At 36.7% G+C, this 18,213-nt stretch overlaps 1 protein-coding gene across 7 annotated transcripts in view; it reads right to left on the bottom strand.

Moving 5' to 3' along the window:
• Positions 1–18,213, bottom strand: part of GCFC2 (GC-rich sequence DNA-binding factor 2) — a 61,422-nt gene that overhangs the window by 21,052 nt on the left and 22,157 nt on the right. For 3 of the 7 annotated variants that reach the window (XM_066267526.1, XM_066267527.1, XM_066267525.1), the window contains exons 3-12: positions 17,574–17,798; positions 15,239–15,336; positions 14,488–14,603; positions 10,962–11,148; positions 9,161–9,284; positions 8,158–8,239; positions 7,513–7,625; positions 6,546–6,745; positions 4,449–4,599; positions 587–708 (exon numbers count right to left, since the gene is read on the bottom strand). In XM_066267526.1, coding sequence (XP_066123623.1) covers positions 587–708; positions 4,449–4,599; positions 6,546–6,745; positions 7,513–7,625; positions 8,158–8,239; positions 9,161–9,284; positions 10,962–11,148; positions 14,488–14,603; positions 15,239–15,336; positions 17,574–17,798 — 1,418 coding nt within the window. Of the gene's footprint in view, positions 1–586; positions 709–4,448; positions 4,600–6,545; positions 6,746–7,512; positions 7,626–8,121; positions 8,240–9,160; positions 9,285–10,961; positions 11,149–14,487; positions 14,604–15,238; positions 15,337–16,604; positions 17,331–17,573; positions 17,799–18,213 lie in introns of those variants that run through there. The other 4 variants (XM_066267531.1, XM_066267529.1, XM_066267528.1 and 1 more) reach the window with 3 other exon arrangements.

Here is an 18,213-nt window from a genome sequence, read left to right as displayed (position 1 = left end):
TCAGGCTGAACTCAGGACACTGCATGGTCAGGCTGACCTCTGATTTCTTAAAGAGATCACTGCTACTTCGCAGATTACAAATAATTAGTTAATATAATGAATGTTAGATTAATTTTAAAATTATTATTAAAGCAAGGTCATAATGTCACTAGATTTTGCCAGATCAAAGGTAAAGAGATTCTTTATTTTTTTGGAAGGAATGAATTTGCACTAGTTCATTTATAGCTATTCATCTCTGCAGGGCCAATGTACAGTCACAAATCAGGACGGGAAGCTGGACACTGCGAATACCAATCAGACCACTGAACAGAGAAGTAGCTAGTAAGAATGATCTTGGCCTGTGTGTATTCTGTAAAAAGATTACTATTCCTTTTAAAATATTCAAGAATACCAGAGCGTATTCTTTCATCTTATTACAAACAGAAAAAAAGGGCAATTCTAGTTTCTATAAATCAGAACTAAATGCATTTTCCCCCAAATAAGTTTTTGATAATTACTTTATGTGCATCTTCTATAAACAAAGATTTATAATGCAATTATACTGACATAAATAAATAAAGGAATTTATAACTCTGGAAATGATTACCTGTTTGCCTTTACTAACTTCACTCTCACAAGTGGAATGTTCTTCAAGAATCATTCTGCAGTGTGTTATTAAACTTGTTGTCTGTGAGGTCGACAAGGGATCCCATATGAATTCCACAAAGTCTGAAACAAACATTTCAGTAGTGCACAATCATTTACTCAATTACTTTGTTTGTTACCTATAAACAACCAAAGCTTTTTAACAAAAAATACATCCTTCCTTTTGTGGTTAAAATCCACACCGATCATCACCATTACATATTTGCATATATCCTCAACTTCTTTATCCTACTGGGCTTATTGAACTTGTCTGGCTAAACCACCCCATGTTAAATCCACCTTGTCATTGAGACTGCAGTTGCAATCATGCAGTTAAAATGTGGCTGGGAACAACTACACCTTAAATTCATCACCATGAAACTCTACTGAGTGCTGAATGTTGCCAGCAATCCTCCCTTCTCCTCTAGAGGATTATTTCCTGTCTTCTTCCTCCTTGCTTATGGAGTTAAGAAGAGTCAAGTCCAAAGTTAATGGACTTGACGTTTCTAGAGGACTGTTTCTTACCGTCCCTCTTCTCCCCTTTCTCATTCTCAGCAGCTTACTTACTAATTTGATGAGAAAATAGAATATGGCAGAGAGAAGCTCCATAAGCAGACACTACAGCATCGAGACACCTGCCTGTGTGTGTGCCCACACATTCTAACTTGGCTTCCATTCTGGTGGATGAAGCACTCATGTTTCTCATTAAGGGTAACTGCATTTGTGCAAAAGATCCCAGCCCCTCTGTCTTACTCGAAGATCTGCTCTGGAACTCTGTGCTCTCACTCTGGTATTGTATCACTTCTACTGGACCTTTCCCATCAGCCTACAAACAACTATTTCTTATTTCAAAAATAATTACTCTCTTGTCCTGACTTTCTCCTTCAGTACTGAAGTATTTCTTTCCTTAATTTAAAAATAAAATTTAAAAAAAATGGTCTAAGCTTCCTATCGCTAATTTCTCTCTTCCCATTAACTTTTGAATTCACTTCAGTTAGGCCTTATCGCTAACCACTCTAAGGAAACTACTCAAGTCACAGATACCCTTTAATGGCAAAATCTGATGTCTGAGTCTAGTGCTCATCTGACTGACTTATCAGCAACAACTACAACAGTTGATCATCCCTCTAGAAACACTTTCTTGACCTGGTTTCCAGGATACCTCTCCTGGTTTCCCACCTGCCCCTCTTCTCTCCTTGCTGGCTGCTTGTCATCTCTTTGATTTTATAAATAATGGGGTACTTCAGGACTCAGGCCACTTTCTCTTTCCTATCCATATCTATACCCTTAGTATTTAAAGTCAGTTTTGTGGCTTTAAACACCATCTATGTGTTCATACATCAAATCTGTATCTCCTTTCTGGACCTCTCCATAGTCAACAGCTGACATATCCACTTGCCTGATAGGCATCTCAAACTCAAGACACGCCAAACTGAGCTCCTGATATACCTCCCACCCTAAACATGCTCCTCTCAGTCTTTCCCACTTCAGAAAATGGAAGCAAAAACCAGGAGTCATTCTTGATTCTTCTCCCTTGCTCCACAACCAATGTACTAGCAAATTCTGTCAGTACTACCCTTGGAATATATACAGAATTCAACCACTTTTTGGCACCTCCACTTTTAACATCCTAGCCAAGCCACTATCTTCTGTTGCTTGAATTACTGGTCTGCATACTGTTCTTTCTTAACACAGTAATGGGAATGATTCTATTAAATGTTAAGAGTAGATCATGTCACTTCTCTGCTCAAAACTCTCCAAATGCTTCTCTTTCACTTAGAGTACAAGATATAGTCCTTACAAATGATTATAAGGCCCCTATGATGCAGCATCTGCCATTCTTGCTCACTCTTGTTACTCTCCCCCTTGCTTACTCCACTATAGCTGCACTGACCTAAGGGCTGTCTGTCAAGAAAATCAGGCTAGCTCCCACCTCACAGTGGTATGCCTAACTCAGTTCCTAGAAGAGATGTCCACACTGAATACTGAAAGATGAAGAGGAGTTAGCCAAATGAAAGAGGTGGGCTTGGCGGTAAATAGATGGCAAACACAAAATGTGAATGTCTAAGAGAGGACACCTAATGGGCAGGGGAGGTGGGCTGAGAAAGAGTAGAGCTTAGCAAGCAAGAGATGGGGCTAGAGAATTACAGAGATGTGATTCTGAAAAGCCTAGAAAGCTGGGTTAGAGTTTAGACTTCATCCTTCAGGTTGTTAATCACAGAGTTTTAAACGAGGTAAGACAGAATCAGACTCATATTTTAGACGTATCACTAAGGTTACAATATAGGAAATGGGTCAGAAAAAGAAAAACAATAACAAACTTGGCCACTATAAAGAAGTAAGGAAGAGGAAAAATTGTATGACTTGCAGGATCCAGTTTGAATACGTGGATAGGGGGAGGTGCCACTTTCTAGATAGAGAGTAAGAGAGGAGCAGGTCTGCAGCAAAGATGACAAGTGTGGCTTTGCATGTGGAGTCTGAGCTGCCGGTGAGACCTAAGTGGATGAGTTCAGAGGTACTGAATAAGGGAGATCTGGTGCGCTAAGAGATCTGGAGTTGCTCTTCCAGGGCTTTCGGATTTAAAATAATGAAGAGCAGCACAAGCCAAAAGAACTGTTTGTGATGATGGAAAAAACATATCTTCACTATCTAATATGACAGCTCAAAACTTCGTATGTCTCTTGAGCATTTAAAATGTGGCCAGTATGACTTAGAAACTGAATTTACTTTGACTTAGTTGATATTTATATTCTAATAGGCACATTAGTTAGTAGTTACCATATTGGACACCACAGATATAAATGGCACTAAAAGAGAGTGTGAAATCACCCAGGGAGCTCATGAGAAGAATGAAGAAGGTCCAGAACTGGACTTGAGAATAAATATATCAATACAACATTAATTTCCCATAATGTTTAGTAGATGGACTGTTTAAGTATAAGCAAAGTATTTGGGGCTTTTAAAAGAATACTCAAGTGAGTCACACATTATATGCTATAGTTAACACAGTTAGTTAAAAGTAGTAACTTTCTAATATGTAACTTGCACAGCAAGTTACACTGAGAAAAATCTTTCAAGTTTAGTCAAGTTAGCTGAGAAGCAATAGAAAGCTGGCTGCTTCAACTTTTAAGAGTTCACAGACTTTGCTGTTAGAATCCAGGCTCAGTGACAGAGGTCCTTCACCAGTACGATTTCCAGCGGAACACAGGGCTGCATAAGCAGCAATGCTAAGTACTTCTAACTGCCAGTGGCAGATGTGAGGAAATGCACTAATGCCTTTTTTTAAAAAAGAAGAAATAACAAGGAGAACCATAAGGGGACAAGTGAAGGAAAAGAAAAAAAATACTTGTAGTAGAAGTGTACCGCTAATAAATGACTAGGAGCTATAATAGCAATGCCAACCTCACAAATGGTAAAGGCCAGAGATTATCAACAGTTAGCCAGCAAATCAAAAGCACAAACATTTTTTAATGCTTAAATTATGACATCTATTGATTTTTACTGCATATTACATTTCCTTGTATTCAAAAACTTCTGTCAAATTTCATTTATTGATTTTAGAATAAGAGATGAGAGAAAGAGAGAGAGAGAGAGAGAGAGAGAGAGAGAGAGAGAAATAAGACAGAAACATCGATAAGTTCCAGTGTGTGTCCTGACAGGGGATCAAACCTACAACCTTTACATAACAAAACGCTGCTCTAATCAACCAAGCTATTTGCTCATGGACTAATACTTCACAGAAAAAAACTGCAACATAACAGAAAATAATGATCTTATATTATGTTCCAGAGCCTTTTAATTACATCAAGATTACAAAGCAGTACCTGTAAGTTGAGGAATAATTGTTTTGTTGATAACAGTATACAAGATTTTCTTATCAGAACTATCCTCTTTCTGTGAATCTTCCACGCTGTTATCCATAAATTCTTCTATAGATATGAACCATGACATCTGTTTTAAACCTATGGAATCAAACTTACAAATAAAATTATCAAAATTATAAATCAATTCTTAAACATTAGTTTATTATTAAATGGCTAACTTTCTCAGTAACCACCAGTTTTCTAAGAAATAACTCCATAATTTAAGTCCATATATACAGCACTAGAACACCGAGGCCTAGATGACATGACTAAGACAGGATGTCTATGCAATATGCATCCATTTCTATAATACTCTAAAACTGCCTACTGCTGTTCACAGCTGACAATTTAAGTACTGTTAGAAGCAGAATATCCAGTAAATTTGTAAGAATAGCACACATTAAGTGCTGTTTATAAAAAATTATTTGCCTTACACAAAATTCACTGCTGTCTCCATTTCTCATAGGTACAAATGTGTACACTGCATGCAATTTAGCTTCTAGTCAAATAGCAAATGGCCAATTATTATCTGTTGAATGAATGAATGAACAGATGTCCACTGGGCACAACAGAGTACTCCATTCAGTCTGAATGGTTAACAACTAGGCTGCTCTCCCACCAACTACTTACTACTTTCTTAGAGCCAAGCTTGGTTCCTGTACCATGAAGACTGTATGGCCTTGAACCTAGTGCAGAGCTAACAGCCATGCATGACTGGGTGGAGAAAGAGAAAAGGACATGGCTCCATCCTTTGCGTTGTTCCATCTTTACCTTCAGCCCTCCTCTCTTCCTAGAATTTCATTATTTCATTTCTGTTTGTTCACTCAGCATATCTAGATGGACATTCTGTTAACTTTTCATTACCTATAAAAGTGAAACTTACTTCAAAACCCTTTCTCTCTCTGAAAAGTCCCCATTTCTATTAATGGAACTACCATTGTTCTAATAACCCAGAATCCAAACACTGGGGTCACCTTTGGATGTGGGGTATTAGGTTTATTCTTAGCATTTTACTGATACTTGCCTTATCATACCTCTTGCAATCTACTCTTATTTCTCTTTCCATTGTCACTATCACCCCACATAAGGAATTCATCACCTTGGACTTGGGCTACAGCAAATCCCTCCAATATATAACTCCACCTTCATCTTCTTTCCAAGTTAGCTTACTGCTAGAGTTTCCTAAAACATTACTTTCATCATGTCACTTTTTATTTACCAAAACAAGTTCCTATTTCTTAATTTAGGATTTGAACATGTGTATAGTGTCTAGCTCCTGAACTCTATTTCTCTACGCACCTTTATAAAATACTCTTTTTTCTCTCTCCCCTCCTTTTTACATTCTATATACCTTTACAGTCACCATTAAAATTCCTCCTCCTACTCAATGCAGCAGCTTTACTAATCAACTATTCCTAACATGTAATTTGCACCTTCAGAACTCCTGGTACGTATTTCAATTTCCCAATACTGTAAAATTCTGAAAACCTAATACTACCCTTACTTTTTGAGTTATCTTAAACATATCAAAAAATAAGCTTTAAAAAAGTATTTCCTTTACTGGTGTTTAGTGCCACTCAGTCTTAAAGTGCAAACCAAGAAAAGACGAATGCAGACTATTATTCCAAAGCCCTACTCTACCGGTCAAGTATTTTATTTATGAAGTAGTGGAGGAGACAGACAGACAGACTCCGGCGCCCGACCGGGATCCACCTGGCATACCCAATAGGGGACGGTGTTCGGCCCCTCTGGAGTGTTGCTCCATTGCAATCGGACCCATTCTAGCACCTAACGTGGAGGCCATGGAGCCATCCTCAGCGCCCGGGCCAACTTTGCTCCAATGGAGCCTTGGCTGTGGGAGGGGAAGAGAGAGAGAGAGAGGAAGGAGAAGGGGAAGGGTAAAGAAGCAGATGGGCACTTCTCCTGAGTGTCCTGGTCAGGAATCAAACCTGGGACTTCTAGGTGAAATACTGTATTTTAAAACTAACCTGCTAACAAGGAAACTTAAGTAACTAATGTGATCAGAATTATTTTTTTTCACATGTTAAGCTTAAATACCTTCAGAGGATTCCAATCAATCAATTGGACTCGTATTAGGGGATTTAAAAGCTTCGGTATGCAAAAACCAATGAAAGCTTCGTAATAAGAATTAGGAAACTTTTCTCGCCATTGTTGAAATTTTAACAAAACATTCCGGACATTACAAAAATCATCATGCACATCTTCAAAAATCTTCTTATGATCCTGTAAAATGTCACCTGTGAACAAAATGAGTGTTTGTTATTGTGCAGTTTAAGTGTGCTTCCTATAAATACATTCGTACATAACTATGTAATCAAGTGAGTTGAAAACTTTCCTTTGATGTTAACATACAAATTAATTTTTATTAAAAAATCACCTTAGTAATAGCACTGACACTAATAAAATCTACCATTTATTAAGCCCCTGCTGTATGCCAAAACATTACAAATATATTATCTCATTTCATAACTATTTTCCCTGAAACATAGGTGTTCCTAGCCTACCTATTTACAAGTAATAAACAAGCAAACAAACAACATCAGGTTTGGGGGGGGGGGGTCAAGAACTCTGTACAAGATTGCACAGAATAGAGACCCTCTTCAAACCATCTGACTGACATGATTTGAAGCCCACAACTCTTTCAACTGTGCATATCTTACCTTCTCATAATGCTACTATGATTCTACCATATTTTTTAAGTTAAAAATAATATAGAAAGTATATAGTGGAGAAATTAAACCAAAAATGTTCATGATTCCTTTAGAACAGATGAGAAAGGCAGAGGGAAAAAGAACTATAAAGGTATAGTAATACCCACAACGCTCCTCCATTTCATCCCTTTTTGTAGAGGTAGAAAAAGTCTTAAAGGAATAAAAGTGTTCTTTTTCTCCTGAAATTTCCCACCTATTTTATATAGCTTATGTATTTAAGGACAAACACTGCAAAGCAATTCCCACCATTTCAATACTTCAAATAAAGATACATTAGAAACTTAGTGACTGACCTTGGCTTTTCTGGAAGTCAATCATGTCTACTGAAGATAGTTCATCGTCACTAGATGTCCCTTCCTGATGATCACAGTTCTCAGAAAGTGCCCTTGCTTGTCTTCTTCGTGCTCTGTATTTTGCAACACAAAAGATCAATTAAAATCAAATAGCTTCTGCTGAAAGTAAATGCTTTACAACAGGAGTCATAATTGATTTAAAATGTCCAGAAATACAGCATTATATCAGCACACAATTTTATGTTCATATTTTCAACATTTTTAGCTTCATTAATCTTAACTGGTGATACTCTTTTTTCTTATAAGTCATTCCTACTGAGGACATTAGCATAGGCTACCAAGATTTTGAAGAATGGGTAACAGTATAGGTAGGACTAGCTTCTACTTAGCAGCAGTTCCCAGTCTAGTAAATGCCATCTGACCTACTACTTCCGACTGATCCAAACATACCAGTGTGTCTTTAAATCCTGGGACTGAGGGTTTAACTTATATATAGTGAAGACTGCTAAACTATATTCTGGTTTTATATTATTTTCACAAGTTAATTTTTGAGGTTATGGTTAATTATACCATATAATTAATTATATTTAGGTGGTGAAAAGTACTTGCTCAATGATGCTGTAAGTTTTCATTTTATATTGCTACCTTCGAGATTCAAGTTCTTCTAAAATCCGTTGAGTGTTTTCATCTATAGCCAAGCTTTCATTTGCTGATGTCTCAGCTTTGCCTGTTTTCAAAAGAAATCAAGTGAAACACTTTGAAAACAAAAGTTTATCTTGGGTGTATATACATATAGACATATATAAACACAGATATATAATATGTTTAAATTCAATATTTCATCATGCAATGAAATTACAATGTTAATTCCCTATCACAATGTTAATAGACATTGAATTTGCAAGCCTAAGAAAATGTATCTTGGCTAGGGAATATAGTTTAGCACTTGAAGACTAACAAAATTCTACTAAGTTTCTTTGTCTCCTATTCTTTTTTAATATTCTGACAGTTTTCTTTGTCCCTGTAGCTAAATACTAGATACATTTGCAATAACCAATGTTATTCGTATAATTTCCTATTTTAATGTGTACCATAATACATGACCAATGAAATGTTATGTGTTTGAAAGTCATTGGTTTTGCACTTATCACCTATGATGATGGTCTCTCATCACTTTCACCATCCTGACAGTAATATATTAAACCAGTATGAGAACTAAAAGGCAGCATCCTAATCTAACAAAATGAGATTTTACAGATGATTCTACACTGAAATCAACAAGAATTTCTTTAACCTCTATAACAAATTTGTGGAAGGACCATGAAAATTTGATAAAGTTAGATTTCTGACAGTCTATGAATTTATGTTGTCATATAAAAAGTCAATAAACAGCCATACAACTATTTCCGTAATAAATATTTAAGTATTTAGAAGTTAGAATTTTTACTTATTTATTTAGTTTTAGATTTAATTTAAGATATTTTAAAGGTGCTAGCTCTAAAAATTTTGGGATTTTTACTAAGAAGTGGGTTAAGTTAGTAGGAAAATACACAAAAGGCATTTTTAAATACAGGAATAAAAATACTGTTATTTTCCAGGTGATAATTTAGCTTAAATATAAATCATACTGAAGAGGAAAAACACTAACGTGACAACTGCTGTAAATACGTTGATTCGTGTTTTAATTCATCTTGCCTGCGTTTCATAAAGGTCATGGCTTGTTTTAAAAGGAGTGCATGCATGGATGATTCTATTTCTTGAATGTTGATAATCTGAAATACATATATAAGTAACATTTTGTGGGTCATCAATAATAAATAATACAATGTAGTATTTATGTATTAGTATGTATATATGCTCAATTCTGAAAAGTATAAAGAAACACTTTTATACTATCACATCTCAACTAAAAAACAATGCTGCGAGAAGTAGACCTAACCACCAATATTTTCAATATTAATAATAACCAGACAATCCATTTACTATCCTAAAAACAGCTATAAATATTATGGACAATGAAACTAAATGGGTTGAAATCAGGACAATGGATAGAAAGTCAGAGTGGACAGATAAAGAGGACTCTTCTTTGAGAAATAAGAGGAGGAAGTGATGGATGCAGCCATTTTTTATAGGCTAAGGGAGCAGACTGGGGTGGGAGGCACTTGAGGAAACTGGTAAAAGTATAAAAAGTGGAGAATGAAAGAGACCTAACTAGACCAGTAGAATGCTGTTAGGCAGAAATGAGTGATTAATTGAAACTGGCATTATTCTATCTTTGTGGTAACTTTCCCCATTCCAATGATGTTCTATAGCTGCTGCTAGATACAGCAATGTGTAGGCCTGCAAGACTTTGACAGTGTAATTCTTTAAGGATAAATGAAGAAAATTACATTGTAACAGATACATCAGAAAGTCACCACAAAGTGATTTTAAAAGGTAGTCAACTTACAACAATAGTAAAAAAAGAAAGTAATACAGAAAGTATATTTTTACAATGATAAAAAAAAAAGAAAAAGAAAAAAAGGAACTCAACACCCTAATGTATGTACTTAGAATGTGAACTTCCCCTCCCCCCCCGAAACTGGTCCTGGCTGGGTAACTCCGTTGTTAGAGTGATGCCCCAATAAATCAAGGTTGTGGGTTTGATCCCTTGTCAGGGGAAGCAACCAATGAATGAACTGAGTGGAACAACACACTGATCTCTCTCTCTCAAATCAATCAACAAATTTTATTTTTTTCAATCAATAAATTTAAAAAAACTCAAACTATAAATTATAGGAAAAATGATTCATAAATCTGATTAACACGAAATTTCAAAACATGTGAATATAGAAAAACGATACAAACAATACCAGAAGACAAAACAAACTGGAAAGTCTACCTATGTCAAACAGGATCAAGGATCAGTAAAAAACTGTTCATAATCTATAGAAATAACCCTAAGAAAAACAATCCCCACTATGAACCAAAAAGATACATGGGCAATGAAGGAAAATAATACAAAAGGAGAAAAATTACATGTGCTAACAAAAAAAAAGTTTGTCTGAAATTAGAATAAATATATGAAAACAATAACCTTTTCTAAATGTAATAAAATAAATATATGAAAACAATAACCTTTTCTAAATGTAACTAAAAATAAAACAAGATACTTCTGGAGGGTAGTTTAGCAATATTGCATGAGCCTTAAAAATATCTAGACCCTTTGACTTAATTCACTTCCTAGGAATTTTTTTTAAACATCAGTTTAACACAAAAATTTATGCAGAAAACTTTATAATACCATAAGTATCCAATGTTTAGGGAATGTTTAGTATCACAGTATATAAAAATGTGCAGGAAAAACATGACAGAAAAGTATTCAGTTGTGGGATTTGGGATTTTTGTCAATCACATGGTAAGGGAATTTTTCTATAAAGTAAACAACATAAATTTTTATAGCCATGTACCTTTTCATTAAGACAGTCAATTAAATTTTCCACATAAATTTTCATGCTTTTATAGAACTTAAAACTCAGAGCTTGATTTGATGAGTTCTCTAGGTTCTGGACGGCATTCTCTGAGCTCTTGACATCTTCTATATATTTTTCATATTCCCGCAGGTGTGAGCGGTGAGTATCTTGTAGTAATGTTAATCTATGAATAAAGATAAATAAAAATGGACTTTTCATACTTTCATTTCTACTATAGTCAGTAGCAGCTGATGAAAGTTTTTTCAAAGCCACCTTACAGAGACCACCAAGGAAACTGACAGCCACATAAACCTGGGCGCAGAGACTTGATAAGCATAGGAGAGCAGCACAAAGGGGAAAGGATAAGTTTTAGGGGCTCAAGTTAATCATACGGTAGTTTCAGTCCTTTACTACCTTTCCGTTTGCATAAAATTGAGTAATATGCAATACTAGATGTAACAGCTTTAATTCTAGCTCTTTTCTTCCAACTAAAGAAGAATTTCAAAAGGACAGTAAGTAATGTTGAAATTGTTACAAAAATAATCTTGAATTAAGGCAATCTCACAATTTAAAATCACTACTGAAAAGCATGATGTACAACTAAAGTTGGAGAACTTTCCTGTAAAGTCCAAGTAAGGATTTTAGGTTCTGAAGGCTAGATGGTTGCTGTTGCAACTACTAAATTTTGTGTTGTGGCACAAAAACAAATAAATGCACCAGCATGGTTGATGCTAATAAAACTTTATTTACAAAAACAGGCAGAATGGGTAGTTTACCTATGCCTATACAAAGATTAACCTAAATACAGATAACCTAATATTTAAAAACTGGTACAAGCCCTGGCCAGGTAGCTCAGCTGGTGAGAGCACTGTCCCCGATATGCCAAGGTAGCAGGGTTTGATCCTTGGTCAGGGCACATACAGAAGCAACCAATAAACACACAACTAAATGGAATAATAAATTGATGTTTTATCTCTCTCTCTTTTACTCTCCCTTCCTGTCTTTCTCTAATCAATAAATAAATTTTTTAAGACTTAAAATTTTCTTTCCTTTTCTTCATTCTTTTTCTTTGTTCCTCTGATTTGATAATTTCAAATGACCAAGTCTTTGAGATCACTGCTTCTAGCTTTTGCTTGATCAAGTCTGTACTGATCACCTCTACTAACTTTTCAGTTCAGTTACTGTATTCTTCATCTCCAAGATCTCTGGTTCTTTTTATAGTTTCTCAGTTGATATGCTAATTATGTTCATGTATTATTTTCCTGAATTCATTTAGTTGTTTGTGTTCTCTGGAAGCACACTGAGTTCCTTTAAAAGAATTAGTCTAAGTTCAGCCCTGGCCTGTTGGCTCAGTGGTAGAGTGTCGGCCTGGCATGCAGGAGTCCCGGGTTCAATTCCCGGCCAGGGCACACAGGAGAAGTGCCCATCTGTTTCTACACCCCTCCCCCTCTCCTTCCTCTCTGTCTCTCTCTTCCCCTCCCGCAGCCAAGGCTCCATTGGAGCAAAGTTGGCCCTGGGCACTGAGGATGGCTCTGTGGCCTCTGCCTCAGGCACTAGAATGGCTCTGGTTGCAACAGAGCAACGCCCCAGATGGGCAGAGCATCGCCCCGTGGTGGGCATGCCACGTGGATCCCGGTCGGGCACATGCAGGAGTCTGTCTGCCTCCCCGTTTCCAGCTTCAGAAAAATACAAAAAAAAAAAAAGAATTAGTCTAAGTTCTTTGTTAGGTTATTCATAGATCTGTTCTTTAGGATTAGTTCTGGAGATTGATTTTGTGCCTTTGATTGAGCCATGTTTCTGTTTTTTCATGTTTTTGGTTATTTTTTTGTTGTTGATGTTTTGTATATTTGAAAATGCTTTGTACTGGGGAGGAATTCATCAATTAATTTGGCCAGAGATTCTTCAGGAGCCTGGGAAAGGGTGTCTTCTCAAACCTCTAATGGGAGATGCATATTCTCTGGACTTCTACATGAAATTCCTCCATTATAAAGATTTATGCATTTCTTTTTTCTTTTAATTTTTAAAAAAGTTTCATTTTCTTTTTTTGTGTGTGCGTGACAAAGACAGAGAGGGACAGATATGGACAGACAGACCGGAAGGGAGAGAGATGAGAAGCATCAATTCTTTGTTGCGGCACCTTAGTTGTTCATTGATTGCTTTCTCATATGTGCCTTGACCAGGGGCTATAGCAGACCAAGTGACCCCTTGCTCAAGCCAGCGACCTTGGGCTCAAGCTGTTGAACCTTGTTCAAACCAGATGAGCCTGCGCTCAAGCCTGTGACTTTGGGATTTCGAACCTGGGTCCTCTGAGTCCTAGTCCGATGCTCTATTCATTCTGCCACTGCTTGGTCAGGCATTATTTATTTCTTAAAGAAACAGTGAGGCAGAGAGACAGACTCCTGCATGTTCCCTGACTGGGATCCACCCTGTAAGCCCCCTACTGGATGATATGCTGCCCATCTGGGGCCGCTGCTCCATTGCCTGGCAACTGAGCTATTTTAATGCCTGAGGCAAGGTCAATGGAGTCATCCTCAGGACCTGGATCAACTTGGTCAATCTGAGTCATGGCAGCGGGAAGGGAAGAGAGAGAGAAAGAGAGAGAGAGAGAAAGAGAGAGAGAGAGAGAGAGAGAGAGAGAAGGAGAAGGAGGGATGGGGAAGCAGATGGTGACTTCTGTGTGCTCTGACTGGGGATTGAACCAGGGAGATCCACACACAGGGCGAATGCTCTACCACTGGGCCAACTGGCCAGGGCCTATGGGTTTCTTTTTCAGGAGTCTGTAGTCTCTTGTTCCCTCTGGCTGGCTCTGCAGCAAGCCACTGAGATCACTTTTGTTCTCTGCAGCCCCATGCATCCAAGGTATGACAGTTTCCCATTAGTGCTGAGGTAGAGGAGGCAGAAATTAGTCCCTTGGGAAGTCTCCCCAGAAACAAGGATGCTGGATACATGTACTACTCTCATTCCCTTCAATGGAGAAGCCATGAGTTGAACTTCTATCACAAGCAGTGCTGGTTTATGGGAGGGTCTGATGTAGTTGAAATGGCTTTTTTACCCATTAAATGTGGATATTCGGAGTACTGTGACTTCCTAGCTGGTTTCTAGAATTCTCGTAAAGACTTTTTAAACATATATTGTTAAATTGGTATCACCAAGGGGGTACAAAGTCTAGAATTTTGTATTCTGGCATCTGCTGTCATCAATCCCAGCATATTATTTTTAAAAATTAAAGATTATTTAACAGTGAAGATATATTTTTATAAAAACATTAATAAAAACAGAATTTGATATTTGTTCATTTTAACCACATAATATATACCTATTATAAAGACTAAAAAGACAAATATAAAAAAGGAAATCAGTTGTATCAATGTGGTAACACAAATGATGCTATCTTTTCTATAAATCTGTTTAAGATGAATACTTTTATGTGATAGTTTAAAAGACTATATATATAGTGCTAATTTTTTCACTATTAAATATCTAGGACAAATGTAAATTTTAATATGAATATTATTATACTTACCTAGTATTTAATTGCTTCTTTATAATTTCTAAATTTACTGGAGGAAATGAAATGGAAGTATCAAACTTCTTCACTGTTTGAAATTCACTACTGTGGGAAAGATCTATGTCTCTTCCCTAAAAATAATATAAAAATTAGTGTTGTTTTCAACATTCATTAATCTTACATTTATTAAGAGCATAAAAGCAGATTATATAATCCATGATTTCAGCAGCTCAAAATTCCATGCTATTGACATTTATTAGTTACAATAAAAAATTTTCAAATTTTCAGTTTTAAAATTTATAACTTTAAGTTAACATGGAAGAGGGAATTTTCACAAAAGTTTGGTTCTCAGTGTTTGTAAAGCTAGTTGTGTTTATGATCTAAAGCAGTGATTTTCAACTTTTTACCTTGAAGACCACTGAAGATAGGAGAATACTTTGGGGACTGCTAAAGCACGAATCACCCTGAGTGTAAGTGAATTTGATTAAGATCACTGGGTCTATAATCTTCATACAACATCAGGGTGGTTACTTTTTTCACGGACCAGCAAGGTATTTCTGTCTAAGCAGCACTGGTCTGTTGACAGGTGCTTGAAAACCACTGTTCTAGGGCCTCAAAGGGAGCACAGCCCTGTCGGTACCTTGATTTCAGACGTCTAGCCTCCACACTGAGGGAATAAATGTCTCTGGCTTTAAGACAGCACATTTATGGTAATTTGTCACAGCAGCTACAGGAAACTAATTATATAGTATAAAACAATTATTACCTCTGTGATTTTAACTGCTTTCTTCATTTGCTGCTGCTCCCAAATATCTTGATTTTCATCTTCCTGACTTTCTTCACTTGTTTCTTCATTTGTGATTGCTAAAGGGAAAAAAAGTTCATGTATAAATATTTAATATTTTTCCCTATTACAGTGGCTAATATTCTTGGGGGGCTTATAAGATCCTGGCTTAGCAGCTTTGCACGTGTTACTCTGCATTGTCATTCTGGGAAGAAGGTACAGTTATTACCCTGATCTTATAAATGAGGACATTCAGGTATTAGAAGCTTAAATAACTTGCCTGTGGGACTTTTTATGGGACTGAAGCTGTGACTTAATCTATCAATCTGACTCCAGAAACTGCATTCATCATCAAACTGCCCCACCCAAAACACTATCGACCCATAAAAAAGGCTTGGAAAAATATAATATTTGTTTATCCTTATTAGAGCTTCTCAATTCTACTTGAGAATTTAAATATTTAAAAATAAATTTGAGGTTATAAGTAACCAAGTTTCATTCTAAAATAGTATCATTAGAAGTGACAAAAATGTTGGCAAAACATAATATTGTTTACATATGAGAAATGTGAAAATGGTCCTTTTAGACCTAAAGATTATTGGTTGAGGAAATTTTTTTATTATAGCAGGGAAGATTTTAATACCTGACACCTAAAAATCCCTGTTGATGCTTCTGTGTTAAAAAAAAGATCTTTATGAAGGTGATAATAAGAGTAATTCAATATCAAAAGTAAGACAGTGTAAAAATATTTTTAATCTGTTAAAAAGTTCAAGTGGAGATCAGATAATAGTAAACAGTATTTCCCATACCCTTCGATAATATTTTGATGGATATGTGTGTTTTTTTTCTATGACAGAGACAGAGAAAGATAAAGAGAGGGACAGATAGGGACAGACAGACATGAAGGAAGAGAGATAAGAAGCATTAATTCTTTTTTGCAGCTCCTTAGTCTCCTTAGTTGTTCATTGACTGCTCCCTCATATGTGTCTTGACTGGGGAGCTGCAGCAGAGCGAGTGACCTCTTGCTCAAGCCAGCAACCTTGGGCTCAAGCCAGTGACCTTGGGCTTCAAGCCAGCAGCAACCTTTGGGCTCAAGCCAGCGATCATGGGGTCATGTCTAAGATCCTATGCTCAAGCTGGTGAGCCCGCACTCAAGCCAGCAACCTTGTGGTTTTGAACCTGGGTCCTCGCATCCCAGTCTGACACTCTATCCATTGTGCTACTATTGGGTTGGGGAATAAGTTCATAGCGTTTTTACCGAAGACTTTTATTTAAACAAAAAACAATAATTATATCAATAAGTTAATCAATTATATATTCGCCGTTGCTGTTTACAACCTCTTCCCACCTCTCGACCAATTTGTTGATGCTGTTCTGCCAAAAATCGCCTGGTCTGGTGTCAAAGAAGTTGTTGAGCCAGTTTTAAGGACCTCTTTGTTATCGAAGGTAACGCCCTTCATATGGTTTGACAGGGAGCGGAAAAGATGGTAATCGGTCAGTGCAAGGTCCGGAGAATACGGTGGATGCTTAAGGACCTCCCATTCGAGCTTTTGGAGTGCGGCTTTGACAACTTGTGCAACATGGGGCCTGGCGTTGTCGTGAAGGAGTATGGTTTGACCATGTTGATCAGGTCTTTTCAGTCGAATAGCCTCATTCACATGGTGTAGCTGGGCAATGTAGAGCTCCTTGTTGACCGTGGCATTCTTTTCGAGCATTTCCCAGTTCTTCATCGAATTCAGAAGGCCTTCCGCTGCGGCACGTGTCATCAACGTCAAAGTCGCCATTTCTGAACTTTGCAAACCATTTCCGTGCTGTAGACTCGCCTATGACACCTTCTCCATACATGTCGCAAATGTCCCGGGCTGCTTCGGCAGCTTTTTGACCTCGATGAAAAGCAAAGAAGAGCAGGTGTCGAAAATGTTGATTTTTGCCTCCTGGGTATTCCATTTCTAAGCCTCAAAACTAATAAAAAATTAAATAACTCAAAAATACAATTAACATAGTTTTGTAGAGCAGAAAGAGTTTTATCGAATGAATACTTACCCTTTGCCAAACAGCAAACAAATTGTTGTAAAATAAAAGAAAATATAAAAACGCTATGAACTTATTCCCCAACCCAATACCTGGTCAGGCATAATAAGATATGTCTTTTAAAAGCAATGATATCACTGACCAAGTTGGCATTAAATATAAACCAACTTTAACACCCTTTAGAATATGAGACATAACACTATGCTTTTATGGAGACTTTATATAATAGTATATTCTAATAAAAAAGCCTTAATGTTCATATACTGTAAATAAAATAAAAATGTACTTGTTTCTTCAGCCATTCTTTGTCTAAATGTTTGAGGCTTTGGGGCAAACGGAATTCTCCTTTCCCGTTGATTAGGCTCACTCTCGGGATCTTCATCACTGCTGTTCATCATACCAGACAGTGTGGAAGTATGTTTTACATCCAAAGAAATATAGTCCTGCTGGGCCCTGGCCAATTCACGCTTTTTGCGAGCTGCCTGAATAAAAGCTGCATCGGGGATATTTACTGAAAGAAACAAAAGAGGATAGTGAAAACCAAGCACCAATAGAAATAAATATTTCTCACATTAAAAAAAAATACCAGTGTTCTAATTTTTTCACTATTTTGATACGAATGTAAATGGCTCAAAATCTATACCAGTAATGAAAGAAAATTATTTGATTAAATAATATTTATTTAATGATTAAAATTTATCTTTAAATGAACCAGATGAAGAAGTATTTGAAAATATGCTGAAACCACTCCAATTTATCTTATAACTCTTATTCATCAGGTGCTGTCTTTGATTTTTTTTTGAGGGCTTGCCATGTCTCATTTCCAGAAGCTTTGAGATCGTCAGGGTAGGAATGTGAAAAAGGCCTAATATGAGTCTCTCAGCCAGTAGGAACTGCAGAGGTTAGCTGGTGATAGACCAGTCTGA

This window comes from Saccopteryx bilineata, chromosome 3, assembly GCF_036850765.1.
Source record: "Saccopteryx bilineata isolate mSacBil1 chromosome 3, mSacBil1_pri_phased_curated, whole genome shotgun sequence".
Classification (NCBI taxonomy): Eukaryota; Metazoa; Chordata; class Mammalia; order Chiroptera; family Emballonuridae; genus Saccopteryx; species Saccopteryx bilineata.
Note: the sequence above shows the minus strand (reverse complement) of the source record. Positions and strands in the feature narration are given on the sequence as shown.